Raw genomic sequence first — 19,640 nt, 5'->3', positions numbered from 1 at the left:
TAATAGGTATACGTATTATACTAAAATAGTATAATATTTATATATATTTTCTGCAGATTTATACAATAGTACTTATTATATAGATTATAGGGTTATCTAGTATGCTCATTCCTATTTTTATTTTTATAATGAACCTATTTATTTAAATTTTGATTTTTGGAATTTTTAAGTACCGCTACTTTTATTGATAATTGTTTGCATATTTTAATATAGGTATAGGAAGTTAAGTAAATACAGAATGTTATGTTATTGTAATATTGTAAATTACCAAGTTAATAATTTAGAGACCCTGATAACATTGCCAATATCGTCTTATTAAATTTGAACAATGGTTACATTTGTCATGTAGACAATATTTTGTTATAATGACAATATGTTTGATGCATTTATAATTATTTAACCAATTTGAATATGCATATTGTCAATAATATGAACAATAAAATAATAAAACTAATAATATATTATCAAAATAATAATATGTCTATTATAAATATTATGATGACCATTGAACCAATATAATAAGATTGAACGTATATGAGAGGCGACAATCCAAAACGTACTATTTCCATTTTTAACTTTTTCCAATATTGATGGTTTTTTGTTACGAATTACTGAACTAGTTTAGATAAATGGTATTTCACTAAACAATTTATAAAATTATAATAAACGTTTTTTTGTTATGTCCCTTAAGGTATATTGCAGTTTAATGTCCTAAATTGAACATCTGAGTTTATTGATTTTGTGCCAAAGCGTACCATTTACCTACGTCAAATAGTACATTTTGTCTTAATTTAACTCAAATCCTGTACAGTAATGTTTTATGTAATTTATTTTTGATAATAATATTAGATTATAAAATAATAAAAGTATATTAAGCTAAAACTTACATAATCTATCATCTTGATTAGTCTCTTGGAATAAGAATTGTTTGGAACACATTTTAATTTTATTTATTAATTAATATTTTTTATTCATAGTTATTCAGTAAAATACTAAAATATAAAATTGACTTGTTAGTCAAAATTTATTTTTCATTAATTATTATTAATTTATTTATGATAAATTATAAAATCACAGACAAGACTGTAGTTTTGGCGCAATTTGTTATCAACCATAATGAAGGTAGAAACGTCTTATTATAAAAAATAATATATTAACAAATGAAAATAAGTAATCCGCAATTATTTATAATTTAAGTTAGTAATAATAAAATTAAAAATTTGTTGTATAATAAACATTGAAGACCAATGGAAATAGTACATATGTCATTATACATTTAATGGTCAGTGGGCTCATATTATTTTAATAAGCAATCTTAAGTATAATAGATCAATAAATAATGGCTAAAGGCTAACTATATTTAAAGGCATTTGATATTTTGATATTTTCAAACAATTCTAGTTTTTTTTAAAGTTTTAATAAGATATTTAAGATCAGTGAACAAAGTTTGGAAATGTAAAACAATATTTTTTTTATATTTTATAATTAAATAAAAATGTTTAAAATACTTAATACAACATATAATTATTTTTTTCCGAAATCTATATAGCATAGGTATTTTAAATTGTATTATAAAATTAATTTTAATAAATTCATCACAAAATAGTGGCGAGTATGCTCGATGAATCATTCAGTATATTTTATGGTTTATACGACAGAGTATAATCAGTAATCACACACGCTTATGTTATAACTATTTAAAATATAACATTAAGTAAAGGATATACCTACTTATTGATAATTATGAGGTAGCAAATTCGAAATTATTTTTTGATATAACGGCGTCGACTCGGCGCTGAACCGATAACAATAATTCACGGTCAATTTGAAATTTATGTCATCGATGTTTAATGCAAAGCATACATATGAATGATCTATGGTTCCTGCGTGCAGTTTGAACGACAGTTTGGCCGTGTCGAAACTCCAACCGGTCGTCCTATATACATATCTAATAGCTTATGTGTACTGCAAAATGATGGAAAGTACCTATATATATATTAATTGTACCATTCTCCTCGAATTAACATCAATAATATACACTGTACGTCTGTACATATAAAATATGTACATTATAAATGCGTAAAAATGTAAAACTAACTGTTTTCGCTGTACTCAATCAGTTTGGTTCACGTCTACATTTTATATTTTTATAAATTATCTGAATTTTAAATTCACTGCAATCACTTATCACTAATTAGAATTAATTATGAACTTTTTACTGGTTTAAAAATGTAATATATTTAGTTACGGTATTATAATACTAAATAGACTTTGAAATTATTATCAGATGTTAGAAAGGAAAGACTAGGGAGCAAATTATCAATAACTAGATCCAATTGCAGTTACTAAAATACACTATCAAAGTTGAAAATAAATACATTTTTACCACTATAAAAAATGAAGAAAATACACAAAATACTCCATTGTACAATCAAAATAATTATGCTCCACTTATAGAATCTAAAACAATACACCTCTTATAAAAATCACCATCGTTATTTATATTACAAGCAGTTAAAAATTTAATTTTTCATTCATTATTATACAACTGAGCAATCGCACGATTGTTGGACAATGCACGAATACAAGAATACAACTTACTATTTTGTAAGTATACTATATAGTCTAAAATGGCAATATTAATATGCCATAATTATGAAATTAAGTCCGTTCACCAATTCTAATTGCACCATATTTTTCTCAACTCTAATAAATATGTTTCAAAAAAAATTAAAAAATCGAATGAAAATTAAACTACATTTATAATATTTAAGTACTAAACAATAATTAAAAAAGTATTTAAAATTTAAAAACACAAAAATTGACCGAAGTAAATACATAAGTTGAACAGAATAAGGTTAATAACTACTAAATAAAAAAGTAAAACCATTAAATATAAAAATAAATTGTTTAGGAATTGCAATTATTTTGTTGCACCAACTAAGAATAATTTCTTAGTACGGTTCTGGTGGCAGTAAAATCATTTATATTGAAACAAAAATTAGCTTTATAATTTTATTATAAATAAATTCTTTAGAAAAAATGTTTGATAATCAAATGTATATAAAATTTAAGTAAATAAAACAAATATTTTTACTTGGATTTAAATTTTGAAACACTATTATACTCGAGTGGTTTTTAAGAATTTTCAACCAATTATGAATCAATGTTAGTTATATTTATATTAATTCATTCATTTTAAGTAAATTTATACTTGGCACTTAACTTATATTTAAGTATACTGAAAAATTAAAAAATTAAATATTATTTTAAAATAAATTTACTATATTTTATAATTTATAATAATATAATCTTTATTATTCACGAGTTTTAGATAAATATAAAACATGTCAACTATTCGTTTGAATTGGTAAATTAAACAATTAATATTTAAAACTTATAAATAATTGTATTAACCAACTAACCTACCATGAATAATGATTTTAATAAAAGCGACGCAAAATAAATATTTCATTTTTACATTGATTTTTAGAGCAAAGCGGAACTGGCGGTATGAATGTGCATTTATCGAGGGAAACATTAATACATTTACATCTTTTTAAGATGATTGATAAATATGAACGAACATATACATTTTCAGTTATAAAAATGTATACTATGAATAATTTTTCTTTTATTCTTCATAAATTTACTGTGGAAAAATATTAACACATATATTTATACTTATACATTTTATAAAAAACAAATGAAACGAAAAAGAATGTCAAGTATCAAATACCAATACTATATTATTTACGTTTAAATAATTATGTACTACTTATATAGTCTATGATATAATACTAATACATACTGTTAAAGTGTATTCCCTATTATACCTACCTACCTATTATAGGCCCAAATTACCCAAAAAAAGATACTAAATAGACAACACGGTACATAATTCTATGTATATATAATTCTATTCTATATTTTTAATTTGAACTATTATATGATAATCAAAGCTTCACAGTTTCAAGAATACTACTTACCGCTTGGTATTACATTGATTATAGTATAACACTATTTTTATCAAAATTGTATTCCATTGCGAAAGCGCAATGCGAAAATATAGGATCCACGTTTTTATTTGGGGAGACTATTTAGTATTTATATTAAACGTAGGGATGTAGCATTGTTTCAAGTTTGAAAATATTTAAACGAACACAGCTTATTTTATTGTTAATCGTAACGTCGTTGCGTATTTTTCTCTGTTGTTTAAATATATTAGTTTCTTTATCACTAGGAAGTTTTTGTGCGAGTGAAAACCATCGTTTCTCTCTCTATTATGTTGATCTAAAAGTGTATATGTTTAATATCAATAAAAAGAATAAGTCACACTAATGAAGATGAAATTAAGGGTTTTTCATAAATCTTAAACTAAATATTATACACCTAAACACCACAGAGTAATTAATAATTATGAAGTCCGTTTATAAGAGACATTAATACTCATTTAGATTTTAGAGTAGGTATAACTATAACTAAATGGCTGAAATAGATAAAAAAAAAATATATCTAGCAATTTTATAATTACTTTAACAGAAAATAAAATCTAAATCAACTATTATACAATCAGAAAAACATTCTTTCATTGTTCTGTTAAGGAAACTGTTAACTTCGCACACGCGATTGTATTTGTGACACCAGTCGAAACGAAACTTTCTTTATTTTATTATAACTCATAATATATAATACCTATGCTGCATTGTTCTCCAAATAATTTAAAGCTCACATAAAAAACTAACCATCTTAAATTATAATCACTGTATCAAATCAGATAGGTATAGTTGACAAACGTACCTAAATGTTTCTATAAGAGTAAATAAAATAATTACAGATCTATTCAAATGAAACGAAAATATTTTAACTTACATTTAATGTGTTATAATAATTATAGTTATATATTTAATTATATTAATTATCAATTATTGACAATTATTTTTATTTATACTTATACATTCTGCATTTTCAATAAAAAAAAAAGTTTTTTTATTTTAGCGTTCTTAAACATGATATATCATATTTGTTTTTTGTATTTAAAAAAAATGTGGCTATAAGACATGTATTATAGGATCTATCGTATAAAAAATGTTTAATTACATTTACTATATAATGTAATTATTAAAAAGTTTTGTAATAATAACAAATTCTTTAAAAACAATATAAAATTTATAAACCTCTAAATATTTTCTAATATACCATTTAAAATAACTAATATTAAGTAATATAAGATTAATTCAAATAATAATATAAAAACTATAGAATAGATTTTTATAATAAATTATACTAATTTTTACTGAAAAGTATTAAAATATAAGCAAAAACAAATATAATACATTATAAAGCATAAATTTTATTTTTATCTATCATATTAATTATTTATTCCACGTACAGAGGTATATTACTTTAGTTAAGTAATAATAATTAGTCAGTACCTATTAGTCACTAATATATCCCAGATCCTTGACTAATTATTTTATATTTTTAATCAAATATATTTTGTATGTAATATATACTCGTATAGTCGTATTATAAGTACCCACTGAAATTAATTTTTGTATGGATTCAACAAAAATTTTAATTTCAAACAAACATTTTTTAATTCTATCAAATATTGAACTTAGTGCATCTGTTTTTACATATTATTTTAATATTTAAATATTGACTACATTTCTTAGTCCTTTGAAGTTAAAATAAGACATAATATGTTGATTTACAATGGGTGCCAAACTATCGAAAAATATGACTATTGGTTGTACGAGTATATCTTACACATAAATATGGCTATTTACTATTTAGATTAGGGTGACCATATTAAGAAAATAAAAAAACGGGACATTATTTGTAACTCCCCTCCCCCAATAAAACCTAATAAAAACTATATATATACATTCACACATATGCACACAACTGTAGAGAGTAAAAATATAAATCTGAGTCATATCACAAACAATTATTATCTTATTACTTTACCATTTTTGAGTAAATAACCTAAATAATAAGTGTTTAAATATTTAGGAATATTTTCTTTTTCTTTTTTATTTAACAACACAATGTTAAATTTCATAACTATTATAATACTTTAAACAATTAAAAAATGTACTTTTAAATATTAAAATTAAAGTATTAAGCAATTAAACAATACATTGTACATACCAATACTGTAATATATTTTTTTAACAAGAATTAAGAAATTTACAACATTAACTTTTTTAATTATTCAGGAATTTGATAATCCTTCTTCCACACTTTCTACTATTTTTTCGTATTTTTCTGAAGAACTTATTGAATTGAACAATTTTGGGTGCTTCAAAAGAAATTCATAAAATTGTGAACAAGTTATGTTTTTAAAGTGCTGTTTTGCAATAATTATTGATTTAATAGTTTCGACATTAAAACGATTTTTTTCATCCGTCCACAATACATTTGTTAATGAAAATATTCTTTCTACAGATGCATTTGTTCCAGGAATAGCCAACGAATATTCAATAATTGCTGAGAAGTTGTTGAAAGAAATTTGATTTTTTTCTAGTATTTTAAATACATCACACCATTTTTCTGTGACTTTTTTTGAACAATGTTTCCATTCTATAATTTTAACTTGTATCACATGAGCTACATGATTATATTCATCAAATAATTTATCCTCATCTATGTTCGAATCCAGGTTGAGTTTTTTATTTTTAAATAAATATTGAATACTTTCTTGAACGTCTACCCAAGAAGGAATATCTAATAATTGAGTCCATCGAAAAATTTTGAACGGTTCAAAATGACAACTCCATTTTTTTACGTAAGATAAGAAAACACTATAAAAATCATTCATTTTTTCTATAAAATTATTTTTGCTGTATATCTTTTTTTTATCAAGGTCTTCAATGACTGAAGCTAATTTTGATGTAAAAAATTGTTGGCTTTGCCTGTTCCTAATTTTTCCACATACCACTTCCAGTTCTTCATATACTTCACTTGCTGAAATATTGTCGCTTTCAATAATCGTTATTGTGTCACAAACTACCTTCAATTGGCTTTGAATAAAATACAACCATGCTATAGAAATAGGGTTATCGAAAAACTGTTTCAAAATTGTAGGGCATTTATCTTGGGTTAGAAAATACGTTTTTAATGCTGGGAATAAATCTAAGATTCTAGTAACAGCTGGTAACAGAGATAACCATCGCGTTATAACAGTACCTAAAATATTTTTGAACTCGACATTTACAAAATCACAAAATTCTTTGAATTGCTCCACGCGGACTGTATATATATGAAAATATTGAAATATTTTATTAACTATGGATTGAATATCGATTGGCAAAATATCCGTACAGGTTTGCAGTGCGTTGTGTAAGATATGAGCCGCACAACCAATGCCTGAAATATTTGTTTTTAAATTTTCGTTAAGAATTGCATAAACATTTTTTATGCCTTTTCTTGCGACGCCACCAAAATTCGTATTACAATTATCACCCGAAAAAGCAACTATTTTATTGGATAGGTTGAATTTTTTTAAAACATCCATTATGTATTTAGTTAAAATATCCGCGGTTTCACCTTGTAAATTTGTAAATTCTAAAACTTTGATTTGTACTCCTTCTTGTGGAATAAAATATCGGATAAGAATTGGTACAAGTTTTAGATTTTTGTGATTTGATGTATCCACCATAAGTGTTGCAAATTTGATATTTTTTAATTCTTCTAAAACTTGTTCCATTGCAAAAGGGACAATTACTTTTGAAATAATCGATTCACATTTCGTTCGAGCACAAGAAAATTTTTTATCGTGAATTTTTTTTATCAGTGAAGACGTACAATCCATCGATCGAAACGAATGATTGTGCATGATAGTATGAAAAGCAAACATACCTTCTTCTGCCGCAATACGTTTGCTCTCATCTGATGGCCCAGATTTTTCTTTATTGATAAAATATGAAGATAATTTATTAGCACTGCTAGAGCTAGACACAGCCAATAGATGTTTGCGTTTTTGTAAGTGCTGTTTGATATCTGATATCCCACCATGTTCTATTGAGAATATAGATTTACACTCTGTACACAGAACTTTTCCTATTTCATCAGCATCTCTTAAATTAGGAAACTGCGTTTTTAATTTTGGATTAAAACTACATCGTCTTTTAGGCATCTTAAGTATTATTTTTAAGATTTTAAAAAAATATCGATAGGTACGCGTCAATTTCAAAATACAAAACAAGTTTACGGAAAGGAATTCACTGGTCGACTGTCAAAGTGTCAAGTGTCAACAGTAGTCAGTATTCAAAAATTATTACCGATAAACGCGAAACGCCTATAAAAGACAGAAGAACTCGGACAATGTAAAAACGATAACGAATAGAATACAATAGAATAATAATATTCATAAGACTGCAGGGTTGTCGATACTTGATATTCTTAATCGTAATAATTGAAAAACAAAAATAGCAGACAACCGTTGACGAGTCCTTTCACGTACACATACTTTTACAATAATTGTGTAGTGTGTGCGTTGTTTGGTCGGTCGGTGCGATAAGACGACGACAACCGAAACAGTCGCGCAGCTGTACATGGTATCTGCTATTTATAAATTTGGTCTCTAATTTTAAATATATATACGAGTAAAACTGTTTTATATTTGTTTCATAAGTCGATATTTTTTTCACTAACATAATATAATACTATTGAAATAACGGGATTAAAACAGGACCATCTTCTAAAAACGGGATAAAAAGCGTCCCGTTCGAAGTTTGTCGGGACAACGGGACTTGATGACCAAAAAAGGGACAATCCCGTTTTAAACGGGACGTCTGGTCACCCTAATTTAGATGTAAGTTATGTATTCTTAACTTTAAATTTCAAGTATGGACTTTTGCCCAGTATTTCAATAAGTCCCTAATATCCTAATTTATCATTGTAATATGTCCATTGGGCTCATATTTCCCAAAATAACAAAATTATACAAATTAAAATAATCCATAAGAAATGGTCATTATTTATAAGTTATAATATACGTCTGTATTGATTTGTACCACAAGCAGTATCGAATAGGGGGAGGGTAAAGGGGGCAGCTGCTTTAGGCGGCATTTTTTTAGGGATGACAACATTTTTTTACGGTGGAAATAAAAGTTTTGAAGTTTTCAAATGTATTATATAATTGTTTAGAAATTTATATAAAGTTGGATCAGCATTATTTAACATATGCAACAATTTTTATTTTATCCAACATTCTTACATTATTTTTTTTAACAAATTTCACAACAATTTTAATGGTGTTATTTTTGATATAATTACTTTTTTTATGATGAGTACATGGGCTGTAAAGAGCGGAATTTTAAAATCTATCCAAAGGCAAAATATTCATTAATCCAGCACTGACCTTAAGTGATAAATCTCAGCGTTTATACCAAAGTTATAAAAATGTTATATAAGTGTTGGTGATTAAATTAATAGGGAGGCATATAACACATATGCATACCTCGGTGCAATTGATACGTTAATTATCATTAAAAATATATGGCGCAAATTTTAAAGTTCAGCAAAAGCATATTTTTTTTAAAAATACGGTACCTATGTTTCATAAATGTAATAATAGTTTAAATTAAAAAATGTATGATCAATGATCATGCTTAACTATAGATTCCTATAAATTCCTATTTGTCCTCTAAGTCGATGCACCGAATTAACAACTAAAATTAATTCTCTATATTGTATATTATTATGTATACACTATGCAATTACCATTTCATATTAATATTATTAATAATATACATCCCCGAATACTAAATAGCGTGTTCTTATATAGAGCTTATAAACCATAAAATATATATCGAAATATAGGTACATGTACTTTGATAGCTAATTGTTGATACCGAAAGTTTTCTTTTTAACACTTGATAGTTATTAATAAACATAATCTTTAGTACATTATACATGAATAAGGATTTTTGAACGTGTTTATTGTTTTTTATGAAATCGTAGGTCATGTGAGCACGATTTCAAAATGTTCAAAATTGTATTTATAGATTTTAAGCTTCACGTTTTCGCAATACACGGATATCGGTTACATATAACATTATTTAAATTATAATTTGTTAAGTAGTTTAAAGATTAAAATATTGTCGTTACAGATTCTTTCCTTCATGCGAGTAGGTATTTATACAGTTATACATACTATCTAATAAGTAATTAGGCGCCTATTAAAAAATATAGTGTACGGCATAAACACAATATTTTACAAATATAAATGCTAGGTACTCCAAAGTATAATCTTTAACAATATAACAATATTCATACATGAACGTCATGAATATAATATTGCATAGGAATTACTATTAAGATGTGTTATCGCCGGTACATATATATATATATATGTATATTGTATATATAGTATATACCTATGTATAATATGGGGAGGTACATACGAGTATATACCTAATTACGAATATTGTATACACAATCTACGTATAACGCATGTGTATAGCATCTATACAACAGCAAATTAAGATACTTAATAGAATATATAACCTTCATAAATATAAATTGTTAGAAAAACAAAATATATACTATATAATATATGGGCTATAATGTCTCTATAAACACTAATACCCCTATACCCATATACATTATACCCAAGAAGTAATCGAAAAATTGTGTAAATAAATAAAATTGTATTTCAGTTTACCTGATACGGCATGATGGTCTTGGTCGTCTTTCGAATTTATCAATTACTTTACCATTCGATATGACGAAAATCTACACAGACAAACAGTAGATATTTGTTGCAAGCCACAAATCACTGACAGATCGGGCGTTCCCCAAAAATTGAACAACTGATGTATTTATTATAATAATAAGAAGTATTTAGTTTACAGGTGCGTGTATGTTTGCGAGCGATAATCGGGCGTTTTGAAATTGGGAAAAAAACTGTCCAGGTCGTTTTTCGGTAACCACAACAGCGCGTGTCAGGAGTCGTATACAAACACAAGCCAAACACTGGCACGCGACTGATTTTAATATCGTTTAATATAATATAGGAGCCCATCTTTCCACCATGCTTCACTGGACCATGAAAGATTTCCCTACTACGCGACGGGCTGCTCTAGTTTTCAGTAGCATTACTCCGAGTGATAACCGGATTTCGGCTGATATAAGTATAATGAGGAAGACTACGCGAAAATGTCTTCAAATAATAATAATAATAATAACAATAACGATGACAAAAACAATATGACACATGTTATATGTACATAGACATTGCATATATTATTATAAGTACAGCTATATAATATAATATAAATTATGATATTATATAGGACAATAAAAACGCACAACGCAATGACGGCTGCACATGTATAATATACATGCGCATTGAGAGTATTCTATATATTATAATATTATTATATATTCTCGGAGCATTGTTTTTTTTTCCATACAATTGTTCGGGATGAATTCGATAACATTATAATATTATATTATTATCAACGAGCGTCGAGCTACAGCGGACGCGTACTTACGTGTCGTGTGTGGAACGATTAAATTAACGATAATTAGACAGTGAAGGAAGTGCCGCGGATGGACAATTTGGAAATTTACAATCTGCGCAGATTGCAGTGTTTATGATATAATGTCCGGAAAACATCCGAATAGGTAAAATGTACCTATCATACATTATGCATAACACTCCGCAGACTCACAGTACATAACCTGAATAATGTAACACACGGGTTTAATTATAATTAAAAATATAAGAATATAGGTACCTTCTATATTAAAGCATCATCCGCTATGTTGAAAATCAACAAGGCAATAAACCTCATCAATTTTTCATCAACATTAACTAAAAGCCTAACTTAACGCCTCACCTGAAAAATTAAAATATGTACTTCCTATTTTATTATTTTGAAAATGTATTAAGTGTATAGTTATTGACTGGGTATATAAGAGCATATTTTTGGATTCTGAATGGTATTACAATGATTATATATGTATGTGTAACTGTGTAAGTGTAGTATTTTGTGTCAAACGAAACTTTTAAGAGTGGTAAAAATATTTCAATTTTAAATGTTGACGGTGGTTTCTAATAGAAAACTTAAATTATTTAGATATAATTATTAGGATATTTTTGGTAATTTTCTTAATAATTGAAAATACATAAAAAAAAAAGTTATAAAAAACGAGAATATTTACGCCACACAAGTTTTTGACAAAATAAATTTTAAATTTTCTTTTTAATTTAAAAAAATACCATTATAGACTTGACTTGAAATATTCCTTAAATATTTATAAAAACATTTTTTAGATATAATGTTTTAAATTTCAAAATATTTTGGTTCTTTTTATGAAGTTTTCAATTGACGTTTTCGACTTTATATTAACTTTAAATCACAAGCAATTTCTAAAACTGTTTCATCCAATCGGTTTTTAAATCATTATTTTTCTACTCAATGAAACTTTTAAAAGCTTAAACTAAATTTAAGCTATTTATAGGCATTTTAAATGTTGAAATTTTTTTGTAGTTTTTTTATTGTTGATGAAGTGTTTAGGCTTGGCTATAGCAATTTAAAAATATTTTTTCTGTGTATAATATTTTTAACGAAATTCTTTATTTTAAATTTAAAACAAATACTAAATATTTTAGTTAGGTACCTATTTTGTTGTAATTTAAAAAGGGCATCGTTCAAAACCGCACACTTACAATTTTAGCACATTATTTTAGACCGTTCAATGGTGCATAGATTTTTTCTATTGTTAAAATGGGAAATTTGGAAAGTCAATAATTGAAAACCGCACACATTTAATTTAAATTGTTAAAAATTAAACATTTATCGTTATTAAACAAATTTTTCATTGTTGTAAAAATAATTAAATATATGAGATCTTATAATTTTAATTTAATATTAATTAAAAATAATGCAACATAATAAGATGAAATAAAGTATGTATAGTAAATAATACTTAGATTATAATAAATGTACATCCTAATGTTTTCAAATATTCTTATGAATTTATAAATTTTGATTAAAAATGATGACTGCGAATTGCGATGGTGTACGGTTTTAAACAATAATATAATTTTAGATAAATTTGTGCGTTATTGATACATAATAGTATGTCAGTATATGCGGTATAGAAAGGTTTGATTTTGGAAAAACTGTGCAGAATCGATGTATACAATGTGCAGTTTTGAACGACGATCGAAAGGTCGAACTTTTTTCTTGAAAGTGTGTGATTTTTGACGACCGCCGTTTTTCAAAATAGTTGTGAACCAGTGCCGGTCTTAGGCAGGCCTCGCGCTTTGGTATGACATATTGGAACTCGCGTTAATGAAATTATAGTAATTATATTATACATTATTTATACTATAATTTTTCGGCGTAGGTAATTAAAAAAAAAAAAATACAATTTTCCCCAGACCTCGGCACCTCGCTCCACCCTAAGGCCGGCTTTGGCGAAGACAATGGAATTTTATTATTATATTTTATTATATTCAAAATATATAAACCTAAGGCTTAATTTAACATAAAGCGTCGTATCATAAATAATTGTTATCAAAAACCAAAAAATCTAAAAAAATATATTGTCAATCATAATTTTTTTTAAATGCATTTGAAGTTCAAATTTTAACAAAATTGGATATTTAAATGAAGAAAATAACAATTTTAGTTATATTGCTCATACTTTAAAAATATTCTCAGGGTCTTGAAACTTATATGTATATTTATATAATTATTATATAATTATATTTTACTTTAATATATGAAATTACATTTTAAAAGTATTTAATTTATAATAAGCTAATAAATGAACATGTTCTGTAGATTCAAAAGTTAATAATTAATAACAATAATATATATACATTATACATATATTAATTATTTTAATAATAAATAATATATAATAAATGCAATATTTAAATTTTAAGGTATAAATATATTAAACTTACTGCAATATAATTTAATAGTAAAATAAATTACTATAGTATATAAATATAAAAATATTCTTAGTAATACGTATATGCTGAAAAATCGTCTCCAGACTCGTTTTTCATATGCAATGGATAATTTAAGCATACCGTGCAAATATGTATTGTTTAATTTAGATTTTGATTTAACACGTCTATTAATTATACAGTATGAATAATAAACCTACCTATATGAACTACGGCCTATTTAATGAAGAGTTACATTTAAAACCTACTGTATAGAAGGTCAGCAGAGAAGTTATTTATATTTGACCACTTTTTTTGATTTATGTTGAAAAACTTTTATTTCCAATTCATAAAGCTTGAAAATTTAATACATGGTACCTCACCAATTTTTATTTTATCAATATTTAAAAAGTATCGAAAATATTATGGTACATAAACAAACTTTTTTTGTTAAATACATTTTAAATTATCCTTTTGCTGACTTTGGATATTGAAATGAAAAATAACGATTTATTCTTTAACAGTATTTTAGTCATATTTTTGTAACAATAAATTAAATTGTTATTAACGATGTACTATAGTTATAGACAATGACATTTTAATAATATTTACGGTATCAAGTCTATAGATAAGTACCTGCAGGAATCCATTCTACCAATTCTATGGTATGGACTTATAGTTTCATAACTATAATGTATGATATAATAATCTAATTATGTATAGGTAATATAATATGAATGTGATGTTTTAAAAAAAACATAAGTTAACCTACTGTATTAGTAATTTTCACATAGTTGTAAAGAATACTTGTTACTTAAAAAATTACAAATGCTGAAACATGAATATTTTAAAAAAGTATTTATAATGCTTTTAAATACTTTTGGTTATTATTTCGTAGGTTTGTAATCAACGTAAGATATAGTTTACTAGTATATGGTAATTAATAATTTATATTTATTTATTAAAAATAGCTTATTGCACTTCAAAAATATGATATATTTGAAGTTATTTTCCGCCATGTTAGTTATTTGTTTTTGTCATAGTTGCTCCAATAATATTTTTTCAACTATATTTTTTGAAAAAAAAACCAAAAGTTCCTATTCAATTCCAAAAAGTATTCAATAATTAAATTTATTTTTGTATAGTTTTATTCAATAGCACTGGTAATAGATAATAGTAATATAAATAAATTATAAAATATCCTTAGAAATAGAGGCTGACACACCGTATCCGCTCAGAATCGTCTTTAATCGTCTTTCGTCTTCCTCACTGAATTCATATTTAACACATTTGTTACAGTGACCTACTCAATGACAAGGTACACTCAAAACCTATTATACACTAGAGTGACTTTCCCAAATGTTTCTATTTAAAATATAGTTTAACTATGTGTCTATTTACTAATGAACATTGACAAATTCATACAAATTAATTTTATCTTGACTTAATATTTTCATAAACAATTTATGAACGACCTGCTTCAAAATAAACTTGTTTATAAATTCAAACACATTTTAATTTTTTAAATCGCAGAAATGGAAATACCTAAATGTTTGTTAGGCGTATAGCCTTATTTCATTCATAAATTGGTTTTAATATTTTGAACTACTTTTTTTTAGCGACATACATGACCGTACATGGTACATACTATAATATTATGTATCTGATGCGTGTATAATCGTTGGATGGTAAGCACACTAATGATTATTATTAATGATTATTTACTACTTGAACAAAGAAAAGCAGTTTCCGCAAGAGCCGGATGAATGGCCTACACTTAATCCTTTAAAATTACTTGGCTTTTTGTAGCTGTTGTTTAAAAGGTGCACATTTTAGGCATATGCAATTTCTGATCTTGTTATCGACACTTATGAGATTTGTGTTAATATTGTAAATGAATATTAATGTGATTCAATTTCAATATGTGTATTCCATAACATACGTACGTGGTGCGTGCATTTTTTTACTTGGACCAATACGTGACAATAAATAATGCTATTAAACTGACGAAAATAAACTTAATTTTATTAAACCAATTTTAATTTATAATTTTAGTTTATTAGCCTCATTTCTATGTTTTCTAGGATATTTATTTCAGATTTTTAACAGTTTATGTAGTATAGCTCCAAGTGAATTTATATAATTTCTCAAAATGAACATTTTAAAGGGCCAATAAGGTAAAAAAAAACGAAAAAAGTTTTTCTACAAAACATAGAAAAGTGACTAACGAATTCAATTTATTTTCTAAAAAAAGAGCAACAATAAGTACGTTTATTTTTGGGCAGATTATTGGTCTAAATGCATCCAAAACCTAATCGCTTAGAACTCTCTCAACGAAATATGAACTCAGTCAATGCGTTGGGCTTTACAGAAAAACACTTTAAAATAATAAAACAAAAACATTAAAATATATAACTAACTAGTAAAATAAACAAAATAAATTAATTATAGAGCCATATATAATATATATTATATATATATTACTGATATATTTTAAAGATATTTAACAGGCAAAAAATATATATAATATTTACGATACGGTATTTAGTATTTACCGAGCAGTTATACTACACAATTGTGAACGTTTTACCTTTTTAAAAATGATTTTTCGAGTGACGTTGCCCACAGTTGTAATTTTTTTATATCATATTGTATTATTATATCTATTATATAGAGAGTATTGTTTTAAGTATTCCATTAAACTCACAACTGGTAATTTTATAATATGAATTTACTTACACAAATAAAAATAATTTTGATGTTGAAAGAAAGCCTAACAAATGAATTATCAAATAAGAAAATCAATTGCGATGATAAAATATTATATTTCGGATGAAGATCCAATTTTATGAAAATTTGAACAACTGCAAACACTCATAAAAAATTTGTGTAGAATTGCGGTCTACATTTTTTTTTAAATTTTAGTAATAACAACTTATAAGACATCTTGTATTATATTAATAAATCTTATGTATAAATATTAAACACTTAAGGAATTTAAAAAATAATTTGTAAATTGTTGTGATTTTTGACGAAATTTGTCAAAATTTTATCTATGAAAATTCATAACAATTATTGTGGATTTACGCTCATTTTTTTTTATTTCCAGTATTAAAAATGTATGATAAGAAACTTTATATTAAATTTGTAAACTATTTAACATAGAAAAATAATTTTATTGACTTTTATAGAAAAAAATTATGTTTTTATTGTATTAAAAATTAAACAAATAAACAAACATGAAGGAAAACCAGAATTTCATGCAAATCTAGTTTTTGATAAAATTAATTTTTTTCTTATGTTACTAAAAAACGAAAAACGGTAGGTAGATACTTTTCCTAACTACCTATACAACTACTTAATACTAATTTCCAACAAATGTTTATGATCATTTTATCTACACGATATCATTTTTTAAATATTTCTAAACAAAATATAAACTAATAAAATAATTTATAGAAATTTGAAATTTTGATTAATTTTTTTAAAGTTTTTTTATATATGCCTATATATAATATATATTTTAATTTTTTTCGAAAAATTTAAACCAACTTTTAATATTTTATAATCAGATGCCTTCAAAGTATACAGAAATGATTAAATATATTATTCCATTATAGCTTATATCTAGAAAATAATTTATAAAGATATTTTTATTTTTTTATAAACGTTCGATCAATATATTTTCTATTTGGTGTACTGTTATTGCATTATAGGCAATTATATTATTATTCAATATAATATGATAAACTTAACCCTTTTTTTTAAATTAATTAATTAAGCAGCTCGTCTTAGTAGTACTCATTCTTCAGAAACACTTGCAAATATTATATCAAACGAATCATTAGTGTTTTCCAAGGCGTTTAATATATGCAATTTGTAATACTTACTGGATAAATAAGTTTTTACATTCTAGAAATCCGGACATACGTTCCGGAAAATTCGGTTATACATTTTTGAATTCCCGATTAATACATTCGAGACATCAATGGCTTAATATTCGGACAGACACGCACTTTAGATTATAGCTCATCAGGGCTTACACATTTTACTTCTTCCCCTTATATTTAAATAAACAATTATAACTAACTAATTTGACTTGCATGCCATCGAAAGTTGACACTTGGCAGTAATAAATAATATTTTTATCGTCATAATCGATCAAAGGTAGCCTCCGATCACCTGACCTAACCGCCAATATATATATATCTATATAAAACTAAAGTGAGCTTATGTGTTTTTAATAAATTTAAACAAACATAAGAAAATCTTATGTGCGATCTTGCATTACATTTTCAAGAATTTTAAACAATCGAAATTTATAGAAAACAAACTAATTAAAAATTTTTCATGCCTACCCAGATAGCATTATAGCAATAGTTAGAGAGCCTTGATTGTATTTTTAATTTACATATATGTTTGATATTTGAAATAGCTCTATAGAAAATTTTTAAATTTGATTTGAAAATTGTGATTTCTTATTAATCAAAAATCAATATCTAAAATAATATGTCAAATAGGTGATATCTATTTGATATGTTATTAATAATAAAATATATAATAATATTTCATAAATATCACAATTACATATTTTTAAATATCAATCCGATATCTAAACAGTATCTTTGTTGGTCATTTATAGTATAATAAATAATAAATTTTTAATATTTAATCTATTCTGTGGCACTAATAACTAATATTTTATTATTTGCTAAACTTTGTTTTTATAAATATTTGTAGAGCTCAAAATCAAAATATTAAATAATTATTATGATGGAAAGTTAGTTCTCAAGTATTAGGATACAGTTGGTATTTTTAATCAGTTTATAAGATACACTTTAAGCATCAAGTACAGTGATTATAAAACATAAAATCCAGAAATATGAGCACAATTTAAAATTTGAGAAGAGAACATTTTTAATATTAACTGAGGTATACTTAATAATTCAATAATAATACCATAGACTACAAGTATCTACATAATAGTACAATAAACATTATGCATGAATTGACTGTAAAATACTTATTGAACTATGTATTTATTTAAGTTATAGTAATAGTTATGTAATAATACATACTAATAATGTGTATTAATATATAATAATGTCCGTCCAATGTTCATAGATCCGCAAACTTACTTTGTTCTAATAATAATAATAATAATAAAAAAAGATAGGTACATACTTATTTAATAATATAGGTATTGAAAATTTGTTTCCAAATGAAATAAAAGAAATTTATTTCAAAATATTTTAAGGACGACAATAATGTAGTTCGTATGGAAGGAAAGTTATACAATAAGTATCATAATTTAAAAAATTATATTAAGAAAATTATTAATACAAGACAAGTTATTACTTAGTCATAATGTTGCTATGCATTTGATAGAAGATATTCATAATGACAATTTAATAGATTTAGGTTAATTCTTATTATCTTTTGTAATTTTTTTTGTAATTACATCATAACTCATAAGAGATTATTAAAATTGTAGGGCTCAAAAATAATAATAAACTAAGTAGTAAGTCAAAATCTTTAAATATTTTGGGTAGGAACAATAACCTAACTTCATTTATTTCAAATTGAATTTGATTTTAACAATTTATATCCAGGAAAAGAATTCTAACTATTAAATAAAATAGATGTTTTCATAGCAAATATAATATGATATAAAACAATGAAAAAGTATTAAGATTAAAAAAATGATAAGATATTGAAA

At 24.8% G+C, this 19,640-nt stretch overlaps 2 protein-coding genes across 3 annotated transcripts in view; both read right to left on the bottom strand.

The window, feature by feature from the left end:
- LOC132926918 (protein artichoke) overlaps positions 1-10,985 on the bottom strand; it is a 35,016-nt gene extending 24,031 nt beyond the window's left edge. For both annotated transcript variants that reach the window (XM_060991342.1, XM_060991343.1), the window contains exon 1: positions 10,676-10,985. The gene's annotated coding sequence lies outside the window, so the exon portion shown is untranslated. The remainder of the gene's footprint in view (positions 1-10,675) is intronic.
- LOC132927347 (uncharacterized) lies at positions 704-8,234 on the bottom strand. The gene is made up of 4 exons (XM_060991858.1): positions 7,949-8,234; positions 7,607-7,891; positions 6,262-6,652; positions 704-708 (listed from the first exon to the last, which is right to left on the bottom strand). Exons 1-4 carry the CDS (start codon positions 8,141-8,143, stop codon positions 704-706), a joined length of 876 nt encoding a protein of 291 aa, XP_060847841.1. The 5' UTR covers positions 8,144-8,234.
- Positions 10,986-19,640: the final 8,655 nt, after the last annotated feature.

The sequence above is a fragment of the Rhopalosiphum padi genome, chromosome 3 (assembly GCF_020882245.1).
Source record: "Rhopalosiphum padi isolate XX-2018 chromosome 3, ASM2088224v1, whole genome shotgun sequence".
In the NCBI taxonomy this organism is placed as follows: Eukaryota; Metazoa; Arthropoda; class Insecta; order Hemiptera; family Aphididae; genus Rhopalosiphum; species Rhopalosiphum padi.
Note: the sequence above shows the minus strand (reverse complement) of the source record. Positions and strands in the feature narration are given on the sequence as shown.

What these genes read in the sequence shown, in the direction of transcription:
- LOC132927347 (XM_060991858.1), bottom strand. Translation starts at nt 8,143, where the DNA reads ATGCCTAAAAGACGATGTAGTTTTAATCCAAAATTAAAAACGCAGTTT. An exon ending in CTGTGTCTAGCTCTAGCAGT is followed by an intron (nt 7,892 to 7,948) that starts GCTAATAAATTA and finishes CCATCAGATGAG; the next exon opens with AGCAAACGTATTGCGGCAGA. An exon ending in CAATTCTTATCCGATATTTT is followed by an intron (nt 6,653 to 7,606) that starts ATTCCACAAGAA and finishes GATTCGAACATA; the next exon opens with GATGAGGATAAATTATTTGA.